This window comes from Acanthaster planci, linkage group LG04 (assembly GCF_054643075.1).
Source record: "Acanthaster planci isolate LZ-2023a linkage group LG04, COTS_SCS, whole genome shotgun sequence".
Lineage (NCBI taxonomy): Eukaryota > Metazoa > Echinodermata > Asteroidea > Valvatida > Acanthasteridae > Acanthaster > Acanthaster planci.
The window spans coordinates 5,368,055-5,387,295 of NC_141780.1; the positions used below are offsets into that span (position 1 = coordinate 5,368,055).

At 40.5% G+C, this 19,241-nt stretch overlaps 1 protein-coding gene and 1 long non-coding RNA gene across 4 annotated transcripts in view; one reads left to right on the forward strand and one right to left on the reverse strand.

The window, feature by feature from the left end:
- Positions 1–336: 336 nt before the first annotated feature.
- On the reverse strand, positions 337–18,666 carry LOC110974297 (uncharacterized). 2 transcript variants are annotated; one of them, XR_002597567.2, is made up of 4 exons: positions 18,530–18,666; positions 7,744–7,803; positions 1,302–1,405; positions 337–1,196 (listed from the first exon to the last, which is right to left on the reverse strand). It is a non-coding gene; the product is annotated as an uncharacterized LOC110974297 (long non-coding RNA). The 2 variants fall into 2 exon arrangements; XR_002597566.2 differs by lacking the exons at positions 7,744–7,803; positions 18,530–18,666 and adding an exon at positions 1,871–2,008.
- Positions 2,426–19,241, forward strand: part of LOC110974295 (potassium voltage-gated channel protein Shal-like) — an 85,791-nt gene continuing 68,975 nt past the window's right edge. For both annotated transcript variants that reach the window (XM_022225834.2, XM_022225835.2), the window contains exons 1-2: positions 2,426–3,674; positions 18,266–18,428. In XM_022225834.2, the coding sequence (XP_022081526.1) occupies positions 2,578–3,674; positions 18,266–18,428 (1,260 nt within the window). In that variant the 5' untranslated portion in view covers positions 2,426–2,577. The remainder of the gene's footprint in view (positions 3,675–18,265; positions 18,429–19,241) is intronic.

Here is a 19,241-nt window from a genome sequence, read left to right on the forward strand (position 1 = left end):
GTCAGATTCTGGATCCGCCTTTGCTTTGGAGGGGCATAGCTGGTATTTGGCGAGAGTTATTTGTTACAACCTCATTTGTCAGTTTTGGGAAACGACGAGTTGACCGCATTTCAGGAGTTCGCGTGTTTGTTAACAAACTCATTACAAATCATAAATAGAAGTTAATTTCGTTGTTCGTGCATTGTCTTTGTACGGAAGCGTATAAGGGCCACTTGCAAATTGTTTTTTCTAGTTACCATCTCGCCGCGGGGTTAGTACCTCACCGTAGCGAGACAGTAACTAGGAAAAAATGTTTTGCAAGTGGCGCTCATATGTTTCGATAGTCCCTGTGCAAATACTCTTTAATAATTTCCTTCCACTCTTCACCTTCGCTTGAGCGACAGAAAAGCACAATTTAGTCCCAAGTTTATCGCACTGAGATATCGTTAACAACCGTGACCAAGCAGAGCAGAAAGGGTCAGAGACGGGAAACGGTGACACAGGTATCGCTGTGGTGACGATGTTCTACGCTATCTGGGTCCAATCCCCTGCACTGGCAGTAACGATCCTACCCCTCATCAGTTAATGTACCAGTTAATGAAGCATTCGCAGATGTGTTTCTGCCTGGCATCCAGACCGTAATCGTTTAGTTATTAGATTGGATGAGGCTACTCGAAATCCAGAACGTGAAAACCCAGAGACCTGATGAGTAGGCTCCCCCTCCCTAAACCGTGTTATTCCGTGTGCACGGAGAAAGTAATATTTTTCATCGAGCCCAACCTTATTTTGTCATCTAGCCCGGGCAAAAAAATGGATTAATAAATCTTTATCGGTAACACCTGAGTGAAAAAGCTACATGTTCCACCTGAAACCTTTAAGAATCTTAAGATCACTAATTAACTGGCAATGATTGGAGGATTTTTAATTTTTTGATCGAGTTTTCGAGCAAAGTTCCGGAAAAATATTTACAAAGATGGCCGCAACTGGAGATTTTCATCTTTTATTTTCTCAAATAAATCTCAAAGTCTTGTTTAATACGTAAAACTGAGCAATAAAATCGAAATCTTGTGTTATTTACTCGGGATTGAGCACTCAGTACCAAGCATGAACAACCGAGAAGTATTCGTTGTTATATTTCCTCAGCTGATTACAAAGGTAAAAAGTATGGACACTTCGTACTTCTTGGGTACTTCGAGCTTCTCGTCCAGATCAGTAGCCTGTTAGAAATAAAAAAGAAAGACATAATCAAATGAGGGAAACGAATTTATTAGTCAGATTGATTCGTAGTCTGTAAAATAAATAACGACCAATTCAAAACATACTGTATACATGTATATGGTATTCGTGTTGTCCTCTTCTTTCCTTTCGTACGTAGAGGGTGTTGAACGCTAGAAGTTATTCCTTTCCCTTACTTATGCAGTCCTTCCTAAGCGAAACAAGTAAAAAGGACATGAGCATTTAAATACCATTCAACCCTCTTATGAAGTTATCAGAGTATCATTAAATACGCACGTTGTTGTTTTTTTAAAAATCTTTTAAACATTTTGCGGTACCACAAGGTGGCGTCAGCGCCCCAGAAAAAAACGCCGCTTCACGTAACGCAGAAGTCGATTATGTTAATATAAAATAAATGAATATTCGATACTCATTATCACGGACCAATGCTAACCGTTAACGGCTAAATTCAGGCAAGATAGGGAGAATTCAAAAGAATGGCTATTGTTATCCCTTGTAAAAGATATTGTACTGTAATCTTTAAGTAATTCAAATCTCTGGATAGATTGAAATAAATAAATTATTGAAGAAATAACATAGCACAGGCGAGAAAAAGCTTCTAGAATGAAGAACAATACATTTGTGCGTGTTCATGTAGTCATATTCTTGTACGTACATGAGCCCACGACCGATGGCTGTTAAAAATTGAATGGACAATTCACTTCTCTACGGCCGTTCGCGTTCACTCCGTCGTGCTGTCAGCTACAGTGTGTGTGTATACACACAGCCGTGTGCGTTGTGTGTACAGTATCTGCGGAGATTTGTACCAGTGCACCGTATCGCGTACTCCCGCAACTGATTCCACATCACACGAAATGGGAATGGTATGGCGTCTGCTATTGCCGTTCCGCTGTAAAATCGAGACAACACAGTGAAACGCCAGTTCAGTGAACATGTTTGGGGGTTTTCTCGTGGAGCAGACTAGATGACAAGTCAGAGTTGACTGTGCAGGCGAATGACATTTCAAAATGCCGGCTTACGGGTAGTTTAAAATCGCCTGTTGCCTGAACTTAGCGCGAATTTTCACTGCAGCTGTTTGTTTACCGGAGACCTGCGAAGATCTGCTGCTGTGGCCTGCGATTGTCGCACCGCCTGGTGAGTCAGCGCTCTCGGCGTTCTTGTCCTCTGATGTCTCTGTGTACGGGCCGTAGATTAGCCCGCCAGAATTTGAGTTGGGTTTTTGACCAGGTGCTTGGCACACCAAGTCCGAGAAGGTCCGCCACGATCTGCGTGTTTGCTGGGTGTAGGCCTGGCTGAAAACCACTTGAAATTTCTTGCCACCAGGTTCATCCCGCAGAGGGAGGTGAGGGCCGGCAGCACATCATGGCTGCAGCCTGGCTACCGTTTGCCCGGGCGGCGGCGATCGGGTGGGTGCCCATCGCCCCCAATGCCATGCCCGTAGCTCCAGAGCGGCACACCACTGCCAATGAAGGTGGCCGCATTGTCCTCAACATCAGTGGCCGCCGCTTTGAAACCTGGCGGCACATGCTGGAGAAATACCCGGATACCCTTCTGGGAAGCAATGAGAAGGAATTCTTCTATGACGAAGATTCTGGGGAATACTTCTTTGATAGGGACCCAGATTTGTTCCGCCACATCCTGGCATTCTATCGCACAGGACGCATGCACCTCCCCCGGGAGGAGTGCATCAACTCCTTTGATGAGGAGCTGGCATTTTTCGGAGTCATGCCTGAAATTATTGGGGACTGCTGCTACGAGGACTACCGCGACAGGAAGCGAGAGAATGCAGAGCGTCTCATGGACGAGAGAAGCTCGGAAATGGGTGATGCCCCAGACTTGCACACGTTAAGGGAGAAGATGTGGAGAGCATTTGAGAACCCACATACGGGTACCGGAGCGCTTGTCTTCTACTATGTGACAGGGTTTTTTATCGCAGTCTCTGTCCTTGCCAATGTCGTTGAAACGATACCATGTTCTCCATTTCCTGGTACTGTAGAGGATGTCCCATGTGGGGAGAGATACCATGATGCCTTCTTTTGCCTGGATACAGCATGTGTGTTGATCTTTACCGTAGAGTATATACTGAGAGCCTATGCTGCTCCAGATCGGTGCAAATTCATGCGGAGCGTCATGTGTGTTATAGACGTGGTGGCCATCATGCCCTATTATGTAGGGCTCATGTTCAACAGCGACAGTTTAAGCGGCATGTTCACGACACTCCGAGTGTTCCGAGTCGTTAGAATTTTCAAATTCTCCAGACACTCGCAGGGGTTACGCATCTTAGGGTACACCCTTAAAAGCTGTGCAAGTGAACTTGGATTTTTGGTGTTTTCTCTGGCGATGGCCATTATAATATTCGCCACCATCATGTACTATGCGGAGAGAAGCGTGGAAAATACTGACTTTTTCAGCATTCCTGCCGCCTTCTGGTATACAATCGTTACAATGACAACACTTGGGTAAGTAATGCTACTAAACTGATGAGACAGATGGTGGAGGCCAACATGGTTGTCCTTTTCAGTCTGTTGTCCGCATTACATTTGAACTAAAGTGTGCATGCTCAAAATGAGGAAAATTACATAGAAAAGGACTCTTATGTTTGCTTGTACCAAATTTCTTGTAAATATTTAAAAAAAAAAAATTTCCAAGCTATGAAGTAATCACACCTGGAATGAAATTCGCTGTTGGTAATTGTAGGTCATCTTGCCAGACCTTTGACGGATTCCGCAAAAATGGTTTTCTGCCTGAGCTAAAATGCAAGATCTATGCTTTTGAAGAATATGAAACCACTTGAAGGACTTGAAATTTCTGATTCATATAAATGCTATATGTCATGTATGTCTACTGAACTTTTTGAACAGTTGACAATTACCTTTTTTCAAGTCTCAAGATATTATGCAGTGCAAACCTGTAAACAAGGCCTTGGGGAATTGATTTTTCTCTAAGTTTAGATACAATAGGAACTCTTGCTTATGAGTTAAGCAGTGACATCATACACTCAGCTCCTGAAATCCTGATTGAAATTGTGCCATATATTGGTATGTCATTGTGCCCATGATCAGTGGGCAAGCTAAGTCAATGCCTTTTCCTTTTTTGGAATGTAAAGCACAGTGTCAATAGACTTAGCTTTGCCTAGCGCAGTGTAAATATGCCTGTGCTTACATTAGGACTAAAGTGATTGAGCTTAAGACTGAGCCCTTCAGCTTTCCCTGGACACAATCCAACAAAATAAAGTGTACAATTTTTGGGGGAGAGGGGTTCACTGCCTAGCCCAACAAAACCCAGCATGCTCCTGAGTTTCACTAGATGTAGTATTCTTGGGGAAGTGCCATAAACTTTGACAAACACCATTCATGTACTCTGTAAATTTACCCGTTTTGATTCTCGCATGTAAATGCCGTATCAGTTTTTTGTTCCTTTTATATGCCATAAAATGATGCGCAGATCTGCTTCATTGGTTTTGGTCTTAAGTTATCATGTCAACGTGATTGTTTTATTATTGCTATTAACTTTGTAACAAAATTGTAGAAATTTATTTCATGGGATTAAATTATTTTTGTTACTGGAAAGCGCTCTGAACATCTATGATGGATTTGGCGCTGTATAAGATTGTTTATTATCATACCGCACACCAATTACAATAATTCAAGGAACTTTTGTTTTCATTTTTACAAATCATCAAAGCTTTTGAAATTCTTGGATGTGGGAGATCTTTGTTTTTCCAACTTTCAATCTGATGGCATGGAATTCACGTGCATTATTTGTTTTTGGGGGGGATACCTAGTTAATACCATACATGTAGAGTCGGTTCCTAGCTCTGTGGTTAATACTGTGCCCAATATGTCAATATAGCGGTACCAGACATGATGTAAAGTGTCCTTATGTATCATTGCGTTGTGACTCTTGCGTTTGTACTCTACCATTGAATTTTCAATTGCACTCAAGTGTACTATACTAGATTTCAAGCACTGGTGCAGCTGACATCGCAAGCCGAATGAGCTGCTGAATATGGTTGCTTGTAATCGCTGAAACAAACACATAAAACTGGAATAAATATTTTTGGGGATGTACTGTTACTTGATTGCACTGACAATGTGCACGCACCATGTATTCTCGCATTGGGCTACTTACTGATGTGAATACAGTGTATGTCATGCGCACATTTATGAAAAGGCGTTAGCGCGAGAACCAGCACATGAACCAACACGTTTGCACCACACTTCGTGGTTTGAATGACATCACACTTCAATACTTTGTACAATTCGTAAAGGGCTTGCATTGATGCTGGTAGTCAGTCTGGTACCATTCAGACATGTATGCAAACATCCACTTTCCATTTACGCTACATTAATTAAACACCTGGCTACATGTACAGTGTATATATAGACTAAAGAGGATTTGTGAATTAGTTTGAAATGAATGAATTTATTCAGGGAATAAATTGAATGAATCCGGATGACTAAATTTGGAAGCCCAGGTTATGTACTGGTAGGGGCAGTGGGCACAGTCCACACAAGGGCATTTTTACGTGGCCATTTTTACATGGCCATGATAAACGTGTAATAAATTGTCATCTGGGAGAGCTGAGAAATTGAAATTTAGATTAGACTTTGTTACAGTAAATAAGGGTTTCCTACTTTTTAAAAGGTAATAGAAGTGGTCAAACAGGACAGAAAAAGAAGCACAATACATGTACGAGCACATGCTGTACACGTACATGTAAATTTCCTGAAGATATTAAGATCTCGTTGGTCTCTATTTCAACCAAATGTGTTTGAAAGTTATTGCTGGACTCTGGAAATTGATGTTGGTACATGAACAATACATGTATGTTTAAATACATGTGTGATTGTGTCAAAAGTGAACTTTTTTTGTTGTCACTCATATCACTTACAACTTTCAATTTCCATTTTACATCCTGCTTTTTTTGTATTCAGGCAACTACATGCAGCCACTGAGGTTTCTGCGTATGTACCTTAATCACCATTCATGAAAAAAATGTACATGTGTGTAGCAGAATTGAAAAAAAAAAATGCCCGAAGGTTACTCTCCAGGCTTGTATTGAATGAGTGCCAACAATCAAAGCGCAACTTCCTGTCAAAAGACAAAATTACCTTCATATTTTGTGACCTTGAGTATGGATTTGTTTTATTATTGCGCCAGTTTGGTGACATCCATTCTATTGCCATGCAGGTGGTGCGGCTGTGATTGCTCTCAATGACAGGTGTATTTTGTATACATTAATTTATCAGCAATACTTCTTTCATAAAACAGCTACGGTAGAGCTCCACACATGCACAAACACGTGTGTGGGTGCCCATGTGCCTTTGTTTTAGTCAGACATATCTGTTGGTGGAACAAAGAAGATGCCATTTGGAGAGACTAAAAATACGCGTACATGTACGGTAATCGATTGGTGATGCACAGAAATGTGTGAGATTAACTCTATTGATATTAGAATTGACGTAAAGCAACATTTGTTTCATTTTGTTGTTGCCGATGGTGTTCTGTGTGTGTTACATTTTACAAGTATGTGGGGGCAGCAAACAACAGTTTGTGCATTGAGACATTTAAATTGTCTTCAGAAATCAATACATGTACTGGTACATACATTGTACATGTATGTACATACAGTTCCCCTTGTAGTGAATCAGTAAATTTGAATGTAATTGGGGTGAACAATAAACATGAAAAATTGGTACGAATCAAGCAAGGGAATGGTGCAAAAATAACGGGTAGTAATTACTGGAATTGAGAGGTTGCAATTCATCACAGTGATAAAGTTGCACTCCAACAGTAAAGCATTACTACCGGTACATATAACTGTATAATGCAGGGACACCCCTAGGGATTTTAAAATACCTGGATACATAATTATATGGAAAATGATGACTTCCTCTTTTTGTCACAAGTGAATGAAGGGAATGAATATCCCGTCTGGTGAGATTTGAATTCTAATGCTGGTTGAGTGAATGGAGCACTGGATGTGTTTATTGGTTTGTAGGTGCAACTACAGTCCTGCATAACATTACTTCCTGTATATTGCTACTGAATAGCTATCCCAAATCCTCCAATTTCAGTGATTTTACATACGTGTACGCCCTAGGGGGTTAGGGTGGGATGTTTACATGTATATGAAAAACCTCCAAATCCGTTTACAGATTTTCCCAAATGTCGAAACGGAATCGCCCCATTTAGAGGTTTGATGTTTTAATTGACAAAATCTGGCGATCATTTTTATTGTAAACGATCCCTGTAAAATGTAATTTGATTTTCAGAACACTTTACTGCTACGTGAAGGTCATTTCAAAGGAATACCATGAACTCATTGCCGGAACTTTGTGTCAACTATTTTCATTGTATACAATTTGTTGTGTTTAAAGTTGTCAATGACACCGCGGTAAGGACGGGACATGTACACGTTTAAACGGTATGGGCAAGTTTTCTAAACATTTTGCAAATTAAACATTTATAAATTCCCACCTTGATTGTTGCTTGGTTCTCCTGAATTATACTTTGTGACATTACCTGTACAAGTTTTCCCTCTGATCAGCTGATTTCCTCATTTAGCACTTCACACTCATGCCACTGAAAATGGAGAAACATTGTAAAAAGTCTTGTGAAGATTGGAATTCCCTCATTTTTTTTCAAAGTCCAAGTTGCATGACTCTTAATTCATTACACCGTTTCAAAAATGTTTGTAAAATGACAGCACCCATGTTGCTTGGCATTGCTGTACAAGTTTATGCAAATTAAGGTACCATAAACATTTGCCACGTGTAACTTGGTACCCTGCACTTTTCACCAGTGATCTGAGCCTGCTTTGTTTCCCCGCTTCACGCAGCAGCTCTCTGGGGTTGTCACTCAGCACTATTTAGCTCTGTTGTAACTACGGTACTTGTAGATTTTCTAGGATGTCCTGTGTGTCGGCCACATTTTAGGGGGAATTCACTTAAATCAACTACTGATAGTTTGAAAAATCTGACTGCAAAAAGTTTAGGTAGAATGTTTCAGTCCGACTGACAGTAATAAAAACTTATGTGACAGGTCACCTTTGCACCTTTATGTACACTGGAACAGTAGGTTAGTCAGATTTTGCTTAAAATAGACTTCACTGAATCCTTACCATAATAAATACCATTCACAGATTTACATGTACTTGAAATTCATGCTAATTGTGGGCAGATTTAAAGTTTTCAAATTTTAACTTTTTAATTAGTTGCTGGATTTGGGTATTTTTTATAAAAAGTTTAACTCCTTCCCTGAAAGATGAGGGTATTGCTTTTAAAACCATCAATATTAATCCTGATAAGGACTAATTGTCCACTCCACTGCACTTATCAGAATTTATTCAATCAAAAGTACACTAAACCAGCTTGGGCTTTATCAGTAAATTTACACACAAAAATATTCATTATCACACACTGTGTCAACATATTTCAGTGTGTGAAGACACTCATGTCAAAAGATTGAACAGATAAGTATCCTTTCTCCCTTTTCTCCTGGCACATGCACAGAGGCGACTTTTTTTTTCTGCCAGTTCAGTATCCGCATGAGCACATCCATGTATTTGTTTGTTCGAAGATGAGTGAGTTTTCATTGTTGGACCTCAAGGAATGTAGCTTGGAGTTATTGAGTTTATTGATTAATTTCCCCCGTAGTTGGCTTCAGTTCAGCCTCTGCGCTGATAGGAACAACAAAGGGAACCCAAACCAACAGCAGTGTAACTGACATCATACGCAAGCACCATATTAAACTGATCAGCAGTGTGCACTCTGTAGAAGCACACAGGGTATGTCTTTGAAGCCATTCACCCCAGTGCATTACATGTACACGTTCAGGCCACGTACATGCACATGTATGCAGACATGTAAAGAGGAGTTCTTTGTGTACAACATACCGCTACATTACATGTTTGTAAAACTAAACGTATCATACATGTACATGCACCATACCATTTCTTCACTTTGGATGAGAGCAATTAAGAACACAAAGCCAACTTAGCACAAACACTTAGTTTTATGATGCTTGTTGCTATTGTCATGACTGTTAATGTTGGGCATCTTTTTTTTTGGTGGGGGTTCCGAGTGAGTTTATGTAGTTGATGTATGCATTTATAATATACAGGTGTACATATGTTCATCGTACCTTTTGTGTGATGGTAAATGAACAGATCTCAAAATACGGAGGGCCTGACGTTTCAATATTTTGAGATTTGTATTTTAGGTCATTGTAGTCAGCAAGCAGTTTGCAGCATGAACAGATCTACTCATGTACATGTACCACGGAGGAATAAAACACTGTGCATTGTACATGCAGCTGAGGAACTGCAGTTTTCTGACCCCACATAAATGCCACCATTCTATGCAAGTACATGTACATGTACTGTGCAAAACTGTGTAGCGATGCAATGGGTACCTGTTACTTGTATGCCCATGTGCATACCGAACATGATTTTATGCCATCAGCAACTTGCAACTTGCCATTGCTGTGTCTGCCACTTTACCCTCATGTACATGTAGTGAATACGGGTGATTCACAATAGTGTGCCTCCAAGAGTTTGCAAACACGTTGGCCAATCACAGTGCACACAATTGTCGACCCTTTCCAAACGCGCATTGGGTCGACAGAGTGTGCACATTGTGATTGGCCAACGCATTGCAAACTCGTGGAGGTGCGCTATTTTGAAATGCCCGTTTTCACATCAAAGTACAGATTTGCAACGAAAATTTCCCCTCGAAGTGGCACTGGTGCATGTGACTCACTTCTGACATGTTCTTGATTAGCTGTGGGCACATACATGGACATGGATATACATGTACCAGTATATTTATATGTAACTACCTACATGTACATGTGTGTACTGATACATGTACGTGTAAGTTCTAATAACTAAACATTTTTTATGGTAGTTACTGATTGATAGATGGCGTATTGTTTTTATCACCATTCACCAGACCGTGAGAACATCCTGCCCCACTGAGAATTTAAGGCATGTCATTAAGATGATGGCTGATGGCAACACATCTCCTCCATCTCAGATGTACATGTACATTTTATGTATAGTAAAATTTCAGAAAGCTATTTTCATGAGCATGGTATCCCCCTCCGAATTTCGAAATTTTGTTGCGTTGTCCACTGGCATCAACTGGCATTTTGTTGTTTTTTGGGGGGTTGCACATAACATGTACCGGTACATATGTACACGTACTATTGGCAAACTTGAGGTGAATACGTGTACATGTAGATCTATAAATCGCATGACCCTTTCAGTGACAAACTGAGAAGAACAGTAAACCCATTCAGTTTGTGAATTGTACAGTTCATTGCTGATTTCCAAAGCAATTGATGTACACGTATATGTATGTAGCACTTTTTGTGCATGTAGTATACAAAGAAGGAATTTCGTTCTTAATTAAAGGGCAAGGCAATTTCTCCTTTACAAAGGGAACTTGAACATGTCTATTAGAAAATCAACTTGGCTATGGGGACATTTGAGTGGACATTGAGGCAAAGACCAGGGGCATCAAGGCAATTGCCTCTGATGCATCCATGAAGTTCCTGCCCTGAGTGTACATGTAGTAAACAGAGTAAACAAAATGCAAACATGGTGTAGCTTTTCTGAACAAACACAGTTTTTGAAACAGAAATGAAATTGTGTGTTCTTTTCTGGCAAGTGTGTTTTTTAATCATACATACATGTAGCTACACAATGTACATGTACATGTATGCATTTTGCATCTTAAGATAATATTAGATTCACTCATTTACACTTAAACTTGAACAAATTGGTTGTCCTCACCTGCAGTACATGTACCTGCTAGTTTCATTTAGCAAGGTTTCAGTGCATTACTTGGTGTTACAGGTTGAACTGATCCTGTGCAGAATTTGTTACTTGTTTGTCAATGTCCGTACGCATACAGGTACTCAGGTCATTCTCCAATTTTCTTCAAATAGTCTTACTACATGCACTCGTAGTACCGGTGTGTTTTCCATGGTAATCTGACTTGTGCAAAGTTAGATGTCCTGGGGTACCGTACTTGTACATCTCCAGCATTTATTTTTTGGGGGGACAAAGCATAATGTTTAAGAATGCCATTTGTCAATTTAGTGTTCAGACCTTTCACAGGAAGCCATTTTAAAATGAGTGATTGTCATAAGCAGTTCAAGTAAAAGCAGGACTAGACTACTTGAAGTAGAATTGAGACAGATGTCGCGTGTTCTGCGTGTTTTGGCCCAGTATTTCCTGTCATCAGTCAACATTAATTTCATCGGTCCAGTGCGCACAGGTACGGGTACAGTACATGGGGACATTTGAGAACACCCTTCAGACGCTACCCTTCACTGATGGATTGGTGTAGTGTATATGCACATAAAAAGGCTTATTTTGTGAAAGTGAAACTTCCCAGATACATGCATAAATCAGAGCACGCCCTGATTTAGGCTGTAAAACAGTGTGAAGGGGAGATGGGCTCGCATTTATGTTGTGATTGATGACACTGATAATGATAGAATGATTTGATTTACCCTGGCCACCAAGAGAAAGCAGGCATATTGAGAGTTTTCGTTGAGAGAAAAAAAAAGACACGTACAGTAGTTGCCACCTACGATATCCAGATGTTACATGTATATTTGGTTTTCTTTCCTTTTTTTTCACACATTTTTGTATGCTGTTGGAAATGCATTTTTTTCAATCTCTGTCATGGTGTGGTAAAGATTGCTGCTGTATAGATACAGTAAATGTACATGTACAAGTACGTGTAGGTGTTGAACTGTTTTCAGAGATGTTCTGTGTATGTTACGTGTGCACACTTCTACATGATGTACAATTTAACTTTGAATACTGTACTTACATGTACATGTATGAAAATGGTAGAGACTGGATCTGATGATAGGGCAAGGATCTACCATACGGGTATACATGTACCTGTCACAGAAGATATAGCCTACCATAATTATGCAAGCTAATTAGTTCTTGAAATACATGTATAATGTGATGGAACTGCTGAACGGGGAGACATTTTACAGCAAATTTTCATGCTGATACATGTACCCAGAATGAAAAATCAGAGGAGAGACAGTCAAGAGGGCAGATACGAGTACATACGTGTGTACACATGTACTCACAGACTCTGCCTTTACATGCACACACATGTTGACCATTAGCATTTGTTTAGCGGTATTGTTCAAGCCTGTTTGTTTTTGAGGGGGTTATTAGTTCAGTAGATTCGGTGTGTTTCACAGGCTGCTAGCTGTTTCCCCGCCCCTGGTGTTGATGGTGTGCCTACAGGTTTATTGACAGCCATAGATGGCACTTTGATGGGGGCATCATGGGGGTAATAGCAGCACCAACCTTCCTCCTTTAGAGTTGTGATTTATCACCCACGTCCTTTTATGAGGGTCATGACTGTCTGATCGACCACTCTTTCACGGTAATCTTGTCGTAGGCTCTTCAAAAAGGGGGATGATTTACATACATGTATTTATTTTCAGTGAGACAATTCCCTGTGGAATTTTTTGTTCTTGGTTACATACACTGAAATGTTTTAACCAGTGTGGTAGAACAGTGTTGAACCTCTGAACATAACCTTTGGGTAGAGGCTAGACAGACTGCATGGGATTCATGAATGTACATACCTTGTACATGTACCGGTAGTCAACATTGTACGTGTGTTTACGTACATGAATTGTATTTGTTTCATCTTTCAGGTTGATTTACAGCTCGATGACGGATATGTACATGTATCCTATTTTATTTCGCATTCCAGAGTTTGGCATACATTGTAAGTGTAGATTAAGTTTTGAACAAAAGTGAAGCATTCTCCCTTCTATGTTGCAACCTACATTTTACCTTATGCAAGCGTGATATCCACATATTCATACATTGTTACCCTTGGAGTCAAGAGAAAAAACAAGACAAGTAAAAGCTCCAAGACCACCATTCCAAAAACTCCCACTAAAGCTGTTAAATGTAGGCTCGTTGCTTTATGCACAGATGTTGATGAGACATGAACTGCACTGGCCTTGCTTTGCTTCGATAGCACATACATGTATGTAAACACCTGCATAACAAAAGTTATTAGGCATAATTTTGTTTACGTATCTTTGGCCGAGTAAATCTAAATTGTAATCACATCTAGGCACTCTTTGCTACGTTTACTTGCAGCAGTGTATACTTTTGAAATAACAGAGTCACTGCATAAATGGCCATTTCATACATTACTGTAAACAGCATGTACCTGTACCTGCACTTGTGATGTATACTGTACATGCACCTTCTGTATCAGCGAAACATAAACGCAGTGTCTTGTCAGACACTCAACCAATTCCTATTTCCATGATTAAACCTACAAATCTATGCCATGGACGTTTAAACCCAGTCGTAAATCTGAAAGTCATGTTGTAAACGGCGTGCCAGAAAAAATTTACTCGGTGTGTTATCAAACACATACATGTAAACCAAAGGGACATGCAGTCCACACAGGGAGTGAAGAGATGTGTACTGAGAGATTCTGGGTCAACAAGAGATGTATTGAAAAATTTGAAGTACACTGCAACAAACAAATGCCTTTTGCATCACAGTCTCTTAGGTCTGAGTAGTGTTAGACACTGTACATTTACATCCTGCCAGCCAAATTAGTAAAAATTGGAAGGATGAGGAGAAAGTGGCTGAGAACACCGTTTTGGTACATGTAATACAAGTGTTGCAAGTTACAACATACCGTAACTGTCAGCACAGTCAAGAACATTAACGATACAGTTCTCTGCCGTGCATTAGCGCGATTGCCTGGTTAAATGTGAAGGAGCTAGGTTTTTCCAATTCTGGCGGCGTGCGTGGGAGTTTGTTGTCAGCCACTGGAAAGAATTCAAGAAAATGCGGTGAAGGACTCCCAGGACAGAGCTGGCAACTAATTGAATGGATGGGCAGTATCGAGTGTGACATACTTACAGCACCCAATTGCTGTATGGCATTTGGGATTTGCGGGTTCAGGACAATAACACATCGGCCTGCAACGGGCACATTCGTGGAATTCAGCAGGCTGTCTTTTAACACTTTTGGCCTGTAGGATGCAAACATGTACCGGTAGGTCGATCTGTACATGTCCTTTTGTGTAAGGTGTACATGTACCTCCTCTCTGCTCTCTCATGCTGCGGTTCATGTACTCCTTTTTATTAGAAGCGCTATTGGATTCTTGCAATGCCCTGCTTAAATTCTGTTGTTTGAAAAACACGATGAAGCTCGAATTGGCTGATCAAATGCTCTGATTACCTCCACAATAGACCCCCCCTCCCAAATCACATGACATGGAGAGCTGAGAGCTTGAATTGCACCTGTCTTGCCCAGAAATCTGAAAATGCTGTATCCTTTACCTTGCCAGGGGAATGAGATAGTAGAATCCCAATGATATGTGACAGTGTCTTTGACACAACAGAGCTTGCATTCACACTCAATAAAATTCACTGATCCAGCTCATGAATTGCAAGGAGCGTATCCATAGAAAATTTGGGTGCTGTCCTTTAAAGCAGTGATGACCATAACCTGGAGTTGCTCTGATGCTCAAAAACAGGTCTGCTGCAGAGGTCTAAAATCCACCTGTGTATTTTAAATATAGCTTTAAAAAGCTGTTTTAAAGTACTTCCATTTTCCCTCAGGTGCTTTGAAACTGTCTATTGCATTATTTGGGAGAATTCAAGGAGCATGAAATCTAGGATGGCAAAATTTTGTTGGGGGGGGGAGTTTTAAGGAAAAGGTTTTAAAAGAGTGTTTATTAAACTTCAAAGCTTCTTTTCAATCAGTACATGTATTTATATGCCCACAGAAACTGTACCGACAGATTTGAAAGACACAATTTTGAATGCACAGAGTGAATCGTGCTGAGAAAAAAAATTGAACCAACCTGTCATTTAGAGACAGATAAACCATGTTTGTTTCACAAACATTTAACATCAAACTGAAACACGGAAGAGCTTTGAAATGCTTTTAATACAAACATGTTTCACTCTTTTTCAGACTTTCATAATTGCAGAAAAAACTACCTGTCTGACTGCAAATATTCTGACTGGTCTTAGTCTAAGCACTTATCTGAGAAATGAAGTCCTATAAATAGGAAGATCTAATGCCAAAATGCTAGATTAGCATACCACATTTTCAACATCATTCCGTCAGGACGGAGGTTGTATCTGTCGAGGTGTGACTTGTTTGTGCTGTCTGCTCATTTTGCTATCGCTGGGGGGCACAGGGCCACCGCCAGATGATACCTTTTAATTGCCGCCAACTTGGGGCCCAGCCGTCATTCGCTGGCAGAGCTGTCTTAATGCGAAAATACCCCTTCTCATAAACCCTTATTACACGAGGCAGCTATATAGAGGAGGCATCTGGCCACGCTCGATTCGTTTTATGTAATATTGCGGTGGGGGCCCAGTGGCAGAAGGGATCTCCCGTGCGTGTGTTTGTATGTGGAGGGCAAACTGGGGAACGTGTGAGATTATACATGTGGCTTAGTTGTGAGCGTGTGAAGTGTGTATATATGCATACGACGCGTAGAATAACATCCCGGCCAGCATTGTCGACAGTTACAGCTCAATTAATTCCACATGATTGTGAAGGAAGGAAAAACAGAATCTAAATGAAATGCGGAAGACTCAAAGAAAGCATGTTTATTTTATTTACCGGTATTTTATTTTCATTTATTTGTTGGAGTCAGGGGTCTTGAAAATTTGGTTTATGAGTTTTTATGGAATTTTACATTGGATGATAATTTTTATGAGGGTTTTGTTCTGCAACATATATGTGGATATTATAAATTGTAAGCTCAGTTAGCTCACTGCTCTCAACGAGTTAATTTTTGTATTAAAAGTCAAAAGAAAATACGTACAACGTACCGGTACTTAACTACTTTTCTCTTGTTAGAGAACATGTGAGTGGTTTCATTTGCAGCATCAATTTAATCTTTTCTTAAAAGTTGTTTCAGATTGTTTTCATAAAAATACTTTGTAAGCCCCAGGGTTGTGTTCAGCTCAAGTGCGATTTTCAACAGAGCTAAGATTTCACAGCTTTTATTGTAAGGGAACTTGAAATAAAGAAGACTATACCAGGATTGAGACCAATTTTTCAAAAGGAATACTCAGGTTTACCATGTTTCAGATTAGGCAGAAAATATTAGTTAGCAAATTTTATGTGCCAAGCAAAAAGGAAGGGAGGACCATACACAAGACGTATGCAGTTTATAATTTTTTAGTTGCTGGTGATCTGTTTTTGCTAAGCAAATATTTTGGCTCAGGCAGTAATTTCTCTCTTTTTGAAATTCTTAGCAGATCTAAGGAATTTTAGTTACGGGTATTGCCCTTACCCGACGTACATGTTTTTTCACAAACACTGTATACTCGGTGCTTGTCTGAGAGCGTGGGAAAAAATTCACTTAGCGTATTCGGGTGGGACTCGAACCCGCCACTTCCTGCTTGCTAGTGCAGACATCTTAACCACTCGACCACCAAACCATCTGCACTAGTAAGCGGTAGGTTGTTGGTTCGAGTTCCACCTGAGTAAGCTTGTGAATTCTTTCACAAGTTCTCGGACAAGCACTCAGTAGGCAGTGTTCATGAATGTACGTCGGGTAAGGGCAAAACCCGTAATTGAAATTAACATCTCCCCGACGCAAAGCACATCTTAAAAAAAAAGATCTAGTCTTTCCATTGGCAGACAAGCTGAAAAACCGTTGCTTTTTTGTGAGTCTGAATATGAATACAGGAAATTTGCATGAGTATCCTATAACCGACAAACAGGGCGATTCATTGCCCAGAAAATGGCCTTGATTACGGGTACAAACACAACCAAGCCCACTTCATCAGCCACGCCCTGTTTTATATGCCTTAACATGACGACAGCCTGTCCAGGTAGTGTGCCTCCTGGTACATGCAGCCTCTTTCTCTTTGACAGTACTTTGCTTTTTTTTTTGTTGGAACAAAAAGTCATCTTGGATAATATTCGATCATATTCATTCATAGTTCAGCTAATCAGTGTACATGTAAGTCCAAATGACTGTAGCACTAGAGATTTGTCACCCAAGGTTGTTTTTTTCATCCTACTGGCGCCACGTCTCACCTCCTTCCCAGGAATTCTCCATGGCATGCATTGTAATGATACAATATTGGGTCCGAATCACATTGAATTTTACTGTATATACAGGATTAACATCGGTGGGAACCTCTTTAACGCATTGTGAATCCATGGTCATCGTCAGGTGGTTGGGGCTATCAAAGAAACTCCTGACAAAAATCAGAAGAGTCACAACAACACCAAAAATACCCAAGGCCAAAGCGCTTTGTGGGGGGACGGGAGGAGAAAATGACCCCAGCTACCGAGAATTTGTCACCATCTACTCAATATGGCTTTACAGTGATTTGTTTACAGCAGACTGTACAGTTCATCCACCGTTGCCCTGCCTAGGTTGGAAGGCTTTGATTTGTACAATTTTTGTTAGTATTTACTGTATAATAAAGAACTACCATTGAACTGCTATTCAAACATATCACGCAACCACCGGTGACTGTTCAATAATTGCATGCATGATTGGTCCAGAAGAACCAATACTTGTCAGCTCGTGGGTGCAACCTGGCACCTGTAGTTTTCCCTACAGATGTTCAAAATGATTTCCCCCACATACATATTTATCTGTTTTGGTGTTGTCATAATTTATGAAGTCAGGAGAAGCTTGCTTGTACCTTTTCAGTGTATTTGTGTCCTCCTCAGGAACCCAGGTTTAGGTCCCGTTAAATTTCTTTGCTTGAGTTCCTTGTTTTTACGCAAACTGCCGGTATTTTCATGCGACTCCATGCAATTTTGTGGAACCTGTTACCTGATTATTCTCTGAGAGCGCTAGAGGGAGTTGACTCATTTAAAGAGTCTGTGTTCACATTGCTTTAAAAAGAATAACTGAGAATTACATGTAACTTGAACAAGTCTCAGTAATCTTTGATCATTTGGTGGTATTTTTAGCCTGTTCAGTAAAATGCTATATCTTTCTTGTTTCTCTCTTTTGTCTTGGCCTAGTTATGGAGACATCGTACCGCATACAGAAATAGGCAAGATAGTTGGAGGATTGTGTGCTCTGAGTGGTGTGCTGGTCATCGCTCTGCCCGTTCCCGTCATTGTCTCCAACTTCAGTCGAATATACCACCAAAGCCAGAGAGCTGACAAGCGAAAGGCGCAAAGGGTAGGTGCATGGATATATATGTACATGTATACACTTCTAAATGTATGTACATGTAATTTGACGCCTACATTTACTGTTTGAAGAGGGAAACCTGTGCTTACCGGTACCTTGACAATGTGGATAACTTGAGCTTGCTGTTTCACTTCACACTGCTCGCCTCTCCCCAGAAATAATTTCCAGTGTTCTGTTCCTTGTTTTCTGCCAAAAGTACCAGTAGATGCTGTTGCTGCTGCACGTGTTTTCCCCGGCATTGCTTCCTGGGAGTTTACTCAATGAAATGGGCACCACTTCAGCCTGGTTTCTGTTTTGTTGTAAAGAGATGCAGGTTGCATTACCAAGCAGTACCCAATGAGTCTCGATCATTTGAAACCTACAGTATCTTCATCAGGACTGACACAAACATGAAGTATCAGTAGGTGTTGGTGAAGGAGGATAATGCTCGCCTTTGCCGACTGTCTTCAGTTCACAGCGGTGTCCCTCTCACTGTAGTGCCATACGCTAGCTGGTCAACAAATTCCCAGTTACCAACTGAAATAGTTGACCTAAACTGAAATACACGTACATTGAATCAAAGTACCAGTTTAACCACCTTAAAGGGATTTCACGCAGTCATTCCAGAGTTTGGGATGGTAGTTAGTGTCCAGTTTTTTTTTATTTGTTGAATAGCGTCATGCACCATCTCTTCCTTGACTGTGTCTTAACATCTTGTGTGCTGTCAGTGATCATTACGACCATATGGAACCTGGGCATCACAGGACTGTACAAGTACATTAATGACAGCTGAGTGAGGCCTAAGTAATGTTAAGTAACTAG